The sequence below is a fragment of the Anopheles nili genome, chromosome 3 (genome assembly GCF_943737925.1).
Source record: "Anopheles nili chromosome 3, idAnoNiliSN_F5_01, whole genome shotgun sequence".
Lineage (NCBI taxonomy): Eukaryota > Metazoa > Arthropoda > Insecta > Diptera > Culicidae > Anopheles > Anopheles nili.
Genome location: NC_071292.1, coordinates 50,463,392 through 50,477,122, shown reverse-complemented (window position 1 = coordinate 50,477,122; position 13,731 = coordinate 50,463,392). Strand labels below are relative to the sequence as shown.

The 13,731-nt window shown below is 44.5% G+C and overlaps 3 protein-coding genes across 3 annotated transcripts; 2 read left to right on the top strand and 1 right to left on the bottom strand.

Moving 5' to 3' along the window:
* The first annotated feature begins 435 nt into the window (after nucleotides 1-435).
* Nucleotides 436-2,141, top strand: LOC128724610 (peroxisomal membrane protein PMP34). The gene is made up of 3 exons (XM_053818332.1): nucleotides 436-504; nucleotides 577-637; nucleotides 875-2,141. Exons 1-3 carry the CDS (start codon nucleotides 436-438, stop codon nucleotides 1,708-1,710), a joined length of 966 nt encoding a protein of 321 aa, XP_053674307.1. The 3' UTR covers nucleotides 1,711-2,141.
* Nucleotides 2,142-4,032: 1,891 nt separating this feature from the next.
* LOC128723273 (ubiquitin carboxyl-terminal hydrolase 36) lies at nucleotides 4,033-9,971 on the bottom strand. Its single transcript, XM_053816994.1, has 3 exons — nucleotides 9,338-9,971; nucleotides 7,331-7,597; nucleotides 4,033-7,252 (listed from the first exon to the last, which is right to left on the bottom strand). The coding sequence occupies exons 1-3, from the start codon at nucleotides 9,969-9,971 to the stop codon at nucleotides 4,611-4,613; spliced, it is 3,543 nt and encodes a 1,180-aa protein (XP_053672969.1). The 3' UTR covers nucleotides 4,033-4,610.
* Nucleotides 9,972-12,043: 2,072 nt separating this feature from the next.
* LOC128725374 (AP-3 complex subunit sigma-2) lies at nucleotides 12,044-13,287 on the top strand. The gene is made up of 3 exons (XM_053819115.1): nucleotides 12,044-12,112; nucleotides 12,176-12,267; nucleotides 12,355-13,287. The coding sequence occupies exons 1-3, from the start codon at nucleotides 12,044-12,046 to the stop codon at nucleotides 12,767-12,769; spliced, it is 576 nt and encodes a 191-aa protein (XP_053675090.1). The 3' UTR covers nucleotides 12,770-13,287.
* Nucleotides 13,288-13,731: the final 444 nt, after the last annotated feature.

The following is a 13,731-nucleotide window of genomic DNA, read 5'->3' as shown; positions in this document are numbered from 1 at the left end:
AAATAAATGCCTCTTCCACAACTTTATTGGAAAGCGAAATCTCAAAGTAATATTTTGAAAATACTTCATTTTGGGTTGATTCGGAATTTTTGATTTCCGAATCATTTTAAGCAAGTCTGCATGCCTGCTAAAATTGACATGACTCTTTGACATGAGTTGTAAAAACATCTCATCCGACACGGTTTTGTAAGGTGAGGGGTTGCTATTAATTCGCACGGCTAATCTAACGACTCTAGGGCGTTGGTACAGGCAAACGAGCAAGGGGAGCACACTGTTTTTTTGTGGTGCCACTCAAGTTCTGTCAATTACTTCGTCCGAAGAAGGTCAACACGAAGTTCGCTATGAGAGGGTAATTCTAGAAGCAGAACCTCACGAGAATTGTCCCACAAACGGTCTGCAAAGTGCTCAAAACTGTTGTGCTAATCTTTAAAAAACATGTCACAATCGAAGCTGAAACAAGTATTTAGCTACCAGTCATGGGTGCACGCTGTATCTGGATCAGCGGTAGGAATTCGCTACTCGAATTATTATTCATAAGACATGATTGCCCGCAGTAAAAAATGTTTGTTTTTGCAGGGAAGTGTGATAGCTATGTCAGCTTTCTACCCACTGGACACCGTACGTAGTCGTTTACAGTGTAAGTACACAGTTAGAAGCACTGTGTTTCATTATACCGTACTCCATTACGTAAATATTGACCGCCTGTTGGGCTTCGATACAGGAAATTCACTGAAATCTATGTGTCGAAGGATTAACAAAAAGATTGTAAATCAATGGTGCTGTTCTTATCACAAATCCATGCTTTCCCCTGTGTAAACCGTGGAAAGGGTTTGATAAGCGTTTCAGCACATTAACTTCGCGTTTTACTTTTCAGTGGAATCACCCGAACGCCGAAAAGCACTGAGCACGTGGAGAGTGCTGCGAAATCTGATCGATGAGGAGGGCTTCAACACGTTGTATCGTGGGCTGGTGCCGGTGCTAGAGAGTCTATGCATTTCCAATTTTGTCTACTTCTACACGTTTCACAGCCTGAAAGCACTGCGAGCCGGAGGAAGTATGGGACAATCTGCGCTCGGCGATCTGCTGCTCGGTTCTTTGGCTGGTGTTGTCAACGTACTGTCGACGACACCCTTTTGGGTAGTCAACACTCGACTGAAGATGAAGGGACTGGGCCAAAAGTCCAGAAACAGCCACAGCGAAGTTCACTCCAACGTTCAATACGACGGTTTGCTTGATGGCTTGCAGTACATCGCCAGGACGGAAGGCGTTCGAGGGTTGTGGGCCGGTGCCATGCCATCGCTCATGCTGGTCATAAATCCCGCCATGCAGTTCATGGTGTACGAGGCGCTTAAGCGCCGACTCACGGCAGGGGGAACTTCCAAAACTCCGTCCGCGGTCGCGTTCTTCAGTATTGGCGCTATCGCGAAGATGATTGCTACCGTACTGACCTATCCATTACAGCTCGTTCAAACCAAGTTACGGCACGGGAACGGTGACCAGAGCCTCAACCTGCCGCCTGATGTTGACACAGTACAAATGTTGCTTATCATCCTGAAGCGTCAAGGCGTGTCCGGGTTGTTTCGTGGGTTGGAAGCGAAGTTGCTGCAAACAGTCCTCACAGCAGCCCTAATGTTCATGGCGTACGAAAAGATTGCCCGTTTCGTCACCTCGTTATTGCTCTCTAAGCGGACCGGTATGGGGCACCACTGATGACGTCAGCTGGTGCATTTCGTATATCAACAGTTCAATCATACCAATGAACAACTATTGCTTTTACGAGGCATTCTTTCTTCATCTGTTGACTTTTCTAGAGATTTGCATTTATGCAACATCTAGTCTTTAACGAACAAGGTTTACTTTTAATTTTCATCTCCCATCCGTTCGTTTCAATTTGCTACATCTGAAGGGAGATGTCTGACATTCCTTGTGATTATTTAATTTAATTTAAATTATTACGGCTTTGGTAATAGAACGTACCGGGTGAACTGAAGAAGTGACTGCAGAGTGGGTGATTTTCATACAATTTCATGTTGGGTAAGCTTTAACTGATTTCCATGGTTGAGGATATAAGCTAATTTAATCAGTTGTTTACTGTGTACATTCTTACGTTTGCGTATCGTAAAAGGCAGCATTTGACCAAATCAACAATATATCGGTGAATAGATTGCAAATAAAAAACAAATATCCAATTAAAGTGTTCAAATTAATCGCGAGGCTGGCTAAATTCGACGCACTTATGAAATTCATTGCAAGATATTGTTCAATAGTTTAATAGTTTAAGGCTGTACTTTTATTAACTTATTTTTTTTTCGAAGTTTAATGTCTATAGTTTTAGCATTCCCGTGTGTTTATTTATTAGAAAGGGCATCATAAAAGTAGATCAAGTTTCTATTATTCCACTTTTTTTACTCTTCTCAAACGCCATTTAATTCGTATTATCGTATTTTGATTAACGCTACCGTAGTGCTGTAATATTTTGTCTTAGTTTAGTATTTACATGTTATGCAGCACATGTTACGTTCAAACGATCATACAAACGCAAATGAGAAGGTAAGTAGTTTATAGATGGTTGAATTTTACCGATCCTGGCTGCGTTTGATGGCTTAAGTCTTGTACGCTCAAATGAATAACCACTAAAAACTGCTTGTGGTACGTACTGAAAGTAAGATTGATGCGAATGAATGAAGGATTCCTATAACTTATATTCCTCTAGCTCAAGGCTATGTATTCCTAGTGGTGCTGCTGTAAACGGCTGTGTCCCGAATACTGCGGAACTTTGAACCTTTTGCCAGTCAATTTGAATAACAACGAAATAAGTGTTTCCATTTGTTTTTTTTTGCATTTGTTTTAAAGGTTAGAGGGTTTAATATTTTTCCTTTCAGAAAAACATTAACGAAAGTTTGTAAGAAAACATTAATGTAAATTGTATGTCTGTTGATATAAATTCTTATCTAACTACATAGGAAAGCAACGAAGTATAACAAACACAGGGATATTCATTTGGAGTGAACAAATCTGAGCTAAATGCCGGTGACTACTGATATACACATATTTAATCACCTCATCCAAATATCTACAATTCCCAAACACGTACTCAGCATATCTATGATCGCATCTTTTCAATAGAATCCTGGTTCACGCATTCATTATGACATGATTAAAAAGGATGATAAAGAAAACTAGCTCTCTAACTGCATACATTCTAAACTGTTTGCCTTATTTGTTGTTTCTTTTTCGGACCCAGACTATTAACGATTTGTTTTTCTTTTGACCATCAATATCCGGATTCCATCGCTTTCGATACATGCGTTATGCAATTTTGCTACGGGTAGCAACCCTTTAAATTCTATCCGGTTGAAGGAGGAAATTGAATGTACATTTTGTTCTTAACGAAAAAGCCTCGATTTTAATCAATTTTGGGTATGTTCTTCGCCGGCATCTAGGCATTTCATTACCTTTCTTTGAAAAGCATTCGAATTTACAGCGCATTTTTTAGATCCTATTACAAGTCCCTTAAATTCGTTCTACGTTCTTGCGCTCCCCGTGCAAAGAGAAGGGACATCTTTATGTACAGAATATTGCTAGTGTTTTCTTATACCAAACTTCTCGGCATTGACTTCATTACCTTCCGGCTTATTTTGTCACTCACGGTATCTGATAGTGGTTCTATCCCAAATAGTTAACTTCCTACCTGGCAGTACTTATTCTGAATTCCCTTGTTTCATTTTTAATTGAGTTTTGCTAGTATTATCCTGGTGCGTAAGTCATATTTTAGCTATAAAAATCTGCAAATTGAGAGTTGCGTCACAGAAAATGCGCCCGGAATAACGCGATACGCTATTTTTTGTTCCGTCTGTAGCAAACAATTATTTCAATTTTGTGTAAGCATTTTCCCTTTATTAAAAAGACGAGCGCTAAACAAGTTCTTCGATCACACATCGAACATCCAAATTGTGGCAGGTTGATGATCCGAATCCAAGAAAACCTAGCATGTTGCATTAACAAATAATAAACACGTTTTTATCGCCAGTTTCCAATGAACAGCTATTGACAATTTAATGTACAATATATTCAGTAAAAATATTATTCTCATTAAGGGATATAGGAAGAGGAAAACAAATAGTAAATAATGTTAGCCAAGCTCAAGGCAACCCTAGAGCAAAAATGCAACAAAACAGTATATCCTAAGCCTCCTACCGTTTATTTTAAATACCGAAGCATTTCGCTATCAGTACTTCTGCTGCAATTTGCTTGGCTTCTATCTACATAAAGTAAAAGCTTCATGGCTCAATAATCGAAACGAGAATCTGCGGTAAAAATAATCGGCAAAAATACCACCCATATTCCTCTCTCGTTTGTTATTTTCTGACAAAGAAAACCAATGCCATTTTTCCTTTGCAATGAAAAATTCCAGAATGAGGAACGCTTCACTGAGTTGCATTTTTTTACACCACGTACAGTATATAGAACAAGGACACGCGTCTTCCTCGTTCCACTCAACTAGGTGGCATCCAGAACCATCCTGAGTGTTTGCAATATATTCTCTTCTTCACACTGTTTTGTTTTACTTTTTCCTAGTCAATCAGCCCTGTTTGCCTTTATTACTGCCTTTATCGATGGCAAAAGCCATTGCCGCCACCACTACCAGCCATACCACTACCTGATTCATTACGTTGATGATGGTGATGCGCCTTGGTGTGGTATCCGCCTCCGTTTCGACCTCCGAACCGTCTAGCACCGTTGCGAAACCCACCGTTGCCAGCACTTCCGCCACCATGGTATCTGTGTCCGTTGCCTCCTTGGTAATAACTGCCACCACCTCCTCCTCCTCGGTAATTGTTTTGGTGGTGATTATGGAAGTAGTTACCATTACGATTGCCACCACCGCCATTGGCCATCCATTTTCCGCCGACTATTGGATGGTTCTGGTACTGTTGGAATAGGTTGGTGCCATTCGCAGCCCCACCGCCACCACCTGCTTTTGTTTTCTTCGTTCTTCCTCGATCCATCTCAGTCTCGCGATCGTCCTCGATTTGTCGCTTTCGTTCCTCGCGCCGATCTATCGCCAGTTCGCGATCCATTGCTGTGGTCTGCCCGTTCCAGGTTTTCACAGGAGCGCCGTAACCACGTTGCGAATATTTTTGCAATATTTGTACTGTTGTTGATGCTCCTCCATTACTCGCTGCTTCGCCAAGGAAGGACGATGACAAGTTGCTTCCTCCGTTTACCGGATGATAACTGTTCGTAAAGGATCTTTGTTTGGTAGTGCCTACGCCCGTACCACCACCGTTACCGTTTTGAGCATGTCGATAACCGTTAATAAGTGGTGTAGCAGGTGACGCGCTCACTCCATTATGCTGAGCTTGCGGTTTCGTTTGCTGTTGTCCTGGTGAACTTGTCGGAGAAGATCCCCCCGAGGTAGCTGGCGATGTCGACTTGGAAGACGAGCCGGAACCACTTTCAGGATAGCTAAGTTGATCGGCCGAACTGCTTTTGGAAACTTTCCACAGACCTATCTTGGTTTTAATCATTTTCGGCGACCGGGAGGCGATCGTATGGGTTCGTCCGTCTTCGACTTCTTCGTCATCATCGGCTTCTTTATTCCCGTTAACATGTTTGTCATCCTTGGCGAACTTGCGAGGGAGCATCTTGCTGGTCGATGGGGTCCGATTGCTCTCATCCTCACTGGTGCTGCTGGTATCATCGCTATCATACGGAACCAGGCTGATAACGGACGCGTTGAAGCCATTGGTGTTCTCCACGGGCTTATTTGGAGACCCGCGCTGCAGTTTGGGCATCGACATGGGTAAAGACGACGACAGTGATTTCAATTTTTCGCTATGCACTCCATTCACAGCGGTAGTACTCCGCGAGTTAACTTCTTGCAGTTTATGATTCTTGGTAGGATGGATCGCTGGCAGCTTCACGGGTGAACACAGCGAGGAGCTGTTCGAGAGCGAGGACGTTGTCGACGATGGGGATGAAAAGAAGTTCAACTCTCTGCAGGCGCTCGATGAGGTGACATTGGCAGACGGCAACGTGTTGTGGCCGCCATTGTTGTGTGGCTTACCGCCGATCGTGCCCGTGACCGGCAAAGAAGTTGTCGCTGAGGCGGCCGTTGAATTTGGCAGCACTGGCCCAATAAAGCTAGGCTTCTGTTCCAACTTGCTCGGAAAAGGTCCACCAGCATTTCCATGACCAACGCCATTGGCCACAACCCGCAGGGGTGATGAGTTGATGGCTTTTCCGGGGGTGCCGCCACCACTCCCTCCCCCCGTGCTTCCACCATTTCCAGTGCCACTGCTCATTCCGCCACCGAATCCGACTGGCGATCCGCCGTTGCTTAAACCCATCGATGCCAATGTGGCTGTGCTGCTCGGTTGTCCAACCGACACAGTGGCTTTCGCACGACACGCACCATTCGGCAGCCCAACCGTCCCGGCCGCTGCGCTCTCTAGTTCGTAGAACAGAATATACGCGTTCGTGCTCATAACGTTCTGGATGCCGATCGGACGTACTGAGCTGTCGTCGAACACATAATAACCACCAGCATCCGTGTGACCGATGGCAGTATAGTGACCGCAGTGCTGTGTGCTTCCCAAGTGCGTCACCATGGAGGTTAGTCGGTAGGCTAGTTTCGCGCCAGTCGAGCGTAAGGCAGGAGACGAATATGAGCTCAGGTCAAGCTTGGAGCGTTGCTCAATGTGCTTGTTAATCTTGCTGCCCAGCATGGAGAATCGTTTCAGCTGCACGCACAACACGAACGGGGCACGTTCGAGCGAAAATTGCTTGGTAGCGGCCACTCGGCGCTTACACGCCTCGCACTTGTAGCCCATCTCCTCAAGCCGTTCCCTGGCAAAATACAGCTCAAGCGCCTCGTCGATAGAGTCCGCTTTCCGGATATCGAGCAGCAAATCCTCAAAATGCTGAAACGTTGTCGACACGTGCTGGCAGGACAAACACTTCACCTCAGAGCGCAGATAGCCGCCCAGGATCTGGTTCAGCGGTGTCGTCTCCTTGCTGTATTGGTCGAGCTCTTTGCTGTTCTTGCTGCGACCGAGGTAGGATTTCTCCATCGCTTCAACGAGGTAGCGTAGAAACTCGTGAGCATCCTCCTGCCGCCCGGGCACCAGGTGCTTGCATACGAGGCGCAACTTTGAGTAAACTAGGTACGGCCTGAAGGCATTCTGGTTGGTCTGCGATTCGAGCAGTGTTTTCGCCATCGCGCAAATAATGCAGCTACCACCGGAACCTATCAAACAAAGCGGGGACAAATATGAGTGACAATTGGAGAGTCTTTCGTACTACAGCAGCAGGACACGCTACATACCACCATCGTCGCATTTTGCTCGATGCTGCTCGTCGGAGAGCAACCAGTTGACAATGGCCGGCACGTGGAACAAGGCTTGCAGGGTCGAGTTTAGATAGCAGGTGTTGCCCATGTTCATCATACCCGCGCCCACCAGCCACTTGCGGCCGGTCGTCTTCCAGCCGATTTGCACATTCTCCCTCGGGAAGAGTATTCGCTTCGGTGTTGGCAGTGTCGAGGTATCCATCTTTCCAGCGGCAGCACTGCTGGTGGTGGCTGGGACGCCATCTGCAAGCGATGATGAAAGGAAAAACGGAGCAAATTAGTTAGCGCTAGAGCAGCCCCACCGGCAAACCATGCTCAACTATCAGGGCCATTTCGTTGCTGCAGCTGCAATCGACTGAGCGTCGTTGCCAGGCTATCCATGTCAATGCATCAGACCACAAATAGCATAGAATTATCACCAACAAAACTTTTTTCCGGGGCCGGGAGACGTTGCAAAAGTAAATTTATACGACAAATAAACACGTTAAAACCAAGCAATAACACGCAAACTGCACAGCATCCATTGCACATCACACAGGCTTCTAGGATCAGATCATTCGAGGTTTCCAGGCGCGCAAGAAGTTTCCACAGCCCGATATGCTCCAACCGGACGAATGCACCTACCTTCGATAATCTGCGACAAAGGAATACTGTTCGTCCGTTGCCAGCGGCGTATCGTTTTGCGGCGCGCGGTCGTACGCAGGCTACTCCACAACGGTATCAGCAAGCGTAAAACTAGCTGGCAAAAGTAGCGAAACTGCAGCTTTACTAATCGCATAAAATGCATCCCGGTCGCAGCATGGGCACCATCGTAAGGTGCCGCAGCACAAAACTGTGCCCCGACGCGCCAAACTGACGGGCGCTATCCGCCGGAACGTGGCGAGCGATCATGTATGTGTGAGGAAGAATCCGTAGCTAGATTTATTTCCGTCACTACGGAGCCCTCCTTTACATGCCCGGTGCGCGTTCGGAGCTAGCGCACTAGCTAGGGTCGTATTTGGGTCATGATGGTGTGAAGCAAAAAAAAATAAGCCAGACAGGCAAACCGGTGTTTGATTCAATACAGATAATGCCGCTTCGGGGACAAAGTTGGTAGATCTTCAATCTGCGTTGAAGCTCTACGCGAATTTATCAGCCGTAGCCCCAGAAATACACTGTCCGCTGCACGTGTCGAATGCTTGTCAGATAATCGGGCACGTTCTATAGCAGTCTCAGTTGCTCCATTATCAGTATATAAGGCAAGCGGCCTACATCCATGAGAAGGGCACATCAATTTCTCGAGGACGATCGTGTGTGTGCACGCGCGCGCGCACTCGGTTATGGAAACTTTTGGGCGAAATGAAGAAAATTGCACTCTACGACGTGTACACAACACGAATTCGCCGATTGTCTCGCTACTGTCCGAGGATGAATGTTGCAACACGGACAGGGCAGATGCTCATTTTTACACTTCCAACACACGACGGAGCACACTTGGTGGAGATTTCTTCACAAAGATGATGTTGCACCACCCGCTCCTCCTCCGGAGGTAAACTTCATCTAGTGAAGTGTCAAAATTCTTCACGCACATGATATTTCGATACGTGAGTTTCCTTCGTGCATCCCGCGCGCAGTATTATCGATTTTTTTCCTACATCTATTTGCTATCGTTTTGATTGCCAAGTTCGCGACTTCGCTACTTGTCTGACGGTTGTCTGAGCACAGCGTTTCCACACAAATCAAGCGGCAAAGGGATGGACGCATAACATTGCTGAGTTATTTGTTCGATTTGCGTAAACATGAAAGACGACACAGAGATGACAGAGACAGTAATGAAAGAAGAAACCCTTCAACGCTATGGGCAAGACGAACACTTGCCTCTCGCATGTGACTCATGCTGGATATTGTTCTATGAAATCTTCCACGACTGCCCACCACGTTGATGGTCAAAGGGAATCGTTGAAATGGGAAGCATAAATTGCAGAAAGGTTATATTATACTTACTTTGCTGAAGCACATTGACAGACACCTTGTTAAGGTTGGAAGATTGTGTGGTTGAGGAAAACTTCAAAGCACTTCCACCGTTCATTGTCGAAGTAATTGGCGTAGTTGAGGTTTTAGATGCATGCATCAAGAACCCGGAGCTTGCACCGTAAGATAATGATGAGCCAGCGCTATGCTGCATGCCGTTATCCAGCACTTCGGTAGTCGTATTCAGGACGATGTGTTTAAATTTTCGCTGGTCCGAGCTGGCACTAAAGCTCTCAACTTCCTCGTACTTAATAGGCTTAATTTGTTGTCCCTGACGCAACGAAAGGCTGATGGATTTTACCAGATCATTCTGATCGTCATCCCCATCGTCAAAGCTATCGAAGTCAATGTCACAGTCGATGTCGACCGGGGTCCGCCGAAATGCCTGTTTGCTGGTCGGCGAGCTGGAATCTGTTTTGTTGAAAGCGCTACTACTGCCGGCGGTGGTACCGTTTGTCGTGACACAGTTTCCAGAAGACGCAGCGCTGTAGTTCAGTCCCGATGTCGCCGATGACCGCCCATTCATCGCCGTTCCTGGGTGCAGTGCATTCCGTAATGCTGCACTCACCAGAGATGATGTTGAATCGCAAACCATTTGGATAGGCATTGCCGTCCAAATCGAACGGAAGAGGATCGAAAATAACAAACACAAAAACAAACACACACCCTCGCCGACGACGACAATGTGACCAAGCAAACTCTTTTACTGCCTTCTCTAGGGCTCTGCGTGTCAGCAAGGACGGCCCCACATGGGCAACCGAAAGGATTCGCTTTTCAGGTTTCACCTGTCACAACGGAGCGCGCCGAGCCAACGGAACATAGTTTCTCATCACCACCACCATGCCACTAACTAACACTCGACACCTTCGTAGTGCGTAAGAGCAATTTGATGATGCCCTTGTAAGCGCGCCGCAATTCCAGCAGGAAGGGAATGCGCGGTAAAGAAAGTTTGCCACACTTTTCTGCTTCTTTACGTGCGACGTCAGCGGTTGTCCCTCGTTTACAAGGACTATCTTCCTCACAAATGTCAGTTGCTCTTTGCCGGAGTGTTGCGACTCGGAATTTGCTTACACCGGCATGGCAGGTAGAATTCACAATAAGTGTCCACGGAAAATTATCAGTCCATGGACAATAGAGCGCAAAGAATCTACTTCGCCCAGTTGTGAGAAGCACGTTTTTTCACAATAACTTTCGACAACTAAACGATTGCATCGGTTCCCCTACGTTGTTCGTTTTCGTAGTCCACACTGTCGGCACACACACACCTCCGTACACACGTCGCACACGCACACAACGACTATGAATGGTGAAGCAACCCAGGGTAATAGAGCGAGAGAGAAAGGAATAGAATGAGCGCCAAATCCTCAGAGGTGCACACGTCCGGCGCGGGAAAGATCCGCCAGTGAGAGAGCACTGGTTGTGTGAACGAAACAGCACTAGGCAACCGTGCGTAGCGGTAAAGAGACGCAGCACTAACGAATACCGGGAATGTGGGGTGGAGGGACGGATGAACCGACAGCACACACGGGTGGACGAGTCAAACTTTTGGTAACACTTTTCGGCATCAAACTTTAAACAGATGTGCGATACTTCATATGTTACGGGAAGTAGGCACCATCTTGCGCACTTTTCACATTGTTTCAACCAAAAGCAGGTACCACCGAATGGTTAAACGAATAGATTACTAGCGCACGTTACACTGCCCTCGCGGAAGCACTTCTTCTTCTTCTTTTTCTCTCTTCATTCACATTGAAAGCCTCTGAACCGCGATATAACACGGCAGCACAGTGTCGTAGCAGCAGTAAGGTTTGATTTTTACATGCACCCGAAACTCCTCCGTCTAACATAAATGCAGTCACAAACTATTGCCCTTTGAGCTTAGCGTAATTTCACTTTTTAGCATTTACAATGTGCAAGCATTTCGACAACCTATGATAGTTTGACAACCATATGGTAAACAGGTACATTTGTCAGAAAGCGAGTTTAAGGTGCCATGTTCTATGATTATAATGTTAGCAAATAGCAGATAATAGATGCTCATAAATCAAATTTCACAATTGTTTTGCTAACCCAAACACCACAGCATTAAATTTTACATTTTATCTTATTTCCATGAACATAAAATACTGGATATTATAAATAAAACTAAAACATGCGTACAGTTAGCCTAGGAGTAAGAAATAGTTATGCTTGGGATGAATTATTGATTATCGGCGTTGTATTAAACCTTGATCAATATAACAATAAATAATTAAATGTGCCTTACTGATTTAGTCCATGTAAATTACCATTTTTTATTTACCTTGGTTGCGTTGATTGTTAAATGTTTAAATATTGAATGTAGAAGCATAGATACAGTAATAACATGACGTCTGACCTGTTTACCATGTTGTTGTCAAAATATGGTGGATTGTCCAAACGCTTGCAGATCGGTAGTGCGAAAAGAAGTTTCTGTCTGAGGTGTTTAAACCCAAATTTAATTAATTCTACATTGTGGTACATTGTTAATCAATTTTACCAATAAGTGTAACGAGACTACGGAAGTTAGATTCTACAGGCGTTCCGCGAGCGAAGATATTGCGTACCAAGCGGTAGAATTTGGTGCTATAACGCAAACGTGAAGATTGGCATATTGGTTTAAGAAAGATTTTGCTGCTATACACAACATCCCAGTTCGTCATGATCAAAGCGATACTAGTTTTCAACAATCATGGCAAACCTCGGCTATCTAAGTTCTATCAATATTTTGTAAGCGATAAGGTTTGACAGCAAAATAATGCATACTAACATATGGTTTCATTTTTTTTACAGAATGAAGACATGCAGCAACAAATCATAAAAGAAACATTTCAGCTGGTGTCGAAACGAGATGACAACGTGTGCAATTTTCTGGAGGGTGGCAGGTACGTTTTAAATCATATCATATGGTTATCGGAACGTCTCGACAAATCGGACGGGATTGATCATTTGTTTTTGGGAAACTGTTTTAGCTTGATTGGTGGATCGGACTACAAGCTCATATATCGGCACTATGCAACGCTTTATTTTGTATTTTGCGTCGACTCGTCCGAAAGCGAATTAGGAATACTTGATTTGATACAGGTGTTTGTAGAAACGTTGGACAAATGCTTCGAAAATGTATGCGAGCTGGATCTTATTTTTCATGCCGATGCTGTGCACCATATCCTGTCGGAGCTGGTTATGGGTGGAATGGTGCTGCAAACAAACATGTCCGACATTCTTGCTCGAATCGAGGAGCAAAACAAGCTTCAAAAGCAGGAAGCTGGAATTTCAGCCGCACCAGCTCGTGCCGTCAGTGCAGTTAAGAGCATGAATCTCCCGCAACAGATAAAGGACATAAAGTTGCCAGATCTACCTCAGGCAATAAAAGATCTGAAGTTCTGACCAAACCACAATTTTGATGCGTCGTTACTCACCAAAATTTCTGCCGATACATCGTACATTCCCATAAACAGCAGTTTGGAGGGCTTCAGTTTCGAGTGCTATCAGTCTGAGTATGTTGGTGCCGGATCATCCGCAAAGGATCGTAATACGGGATCTTCTCCTAGGAGGCGTTTGCGCAACATGCAAAAACCAGCTCCATCCGCGTTTCAACGCGATAGGCAAAGTTCGTCAAAGAAATCCTCGTCTGTTACCCCGAGTGCCACGCTTCTAACAAACGGTGAGAGTTTCACTGAAGAAAATTTTTAAAAGATGTTATTGTTGAAATCTAGCAGACAAACACTCTTTATAGGGTGTAATACTCGTGGTGCTTTTGTACGATTGTTTCACTGTTATATTTCGTTAGTTCTATCACGAAGCTTAAGAATCCTTTAACTTACGAGATATACTTCATTGAATCAACTGAATGCAAGCTTAAGTTCCAAAGCTCAGTGTCTACATTTAGTTTATATGGAAGTAAATCAACGTCATCTAAGCGTATAATAAAACTATCTCGCAAACTTGGGTGAAAATTATTTAACTTCTACAAGCAATATATACATGTAGAGCTAATCCATGTTATTGGGAATGCCTTTCAATTGATTTTTTCTTGTTATTTGAATTATTACATATGCGCTATACCACTTTATCACATTTAAACTATCTCTATCTTTTAATCACAGATACAAAAATTTAAAACTAGAAATATGAGATGTTCTTGTTGCGCTGTGTTGGGGATTGAGTGGTGCACGGAATCTGCTAATCGAGAGAAGTAAATGCAATTAAGCTTTAAATTTATGTTAAGCGAACAATTTTTAGTTACAATTTCTATTGGGAATTCAAATATGTGCTTTTTATCAAATGAAAACATATATGATCTGATTGTAATGCCTTATCGTCCAATAGCTACGACTGAGATCGTTAGT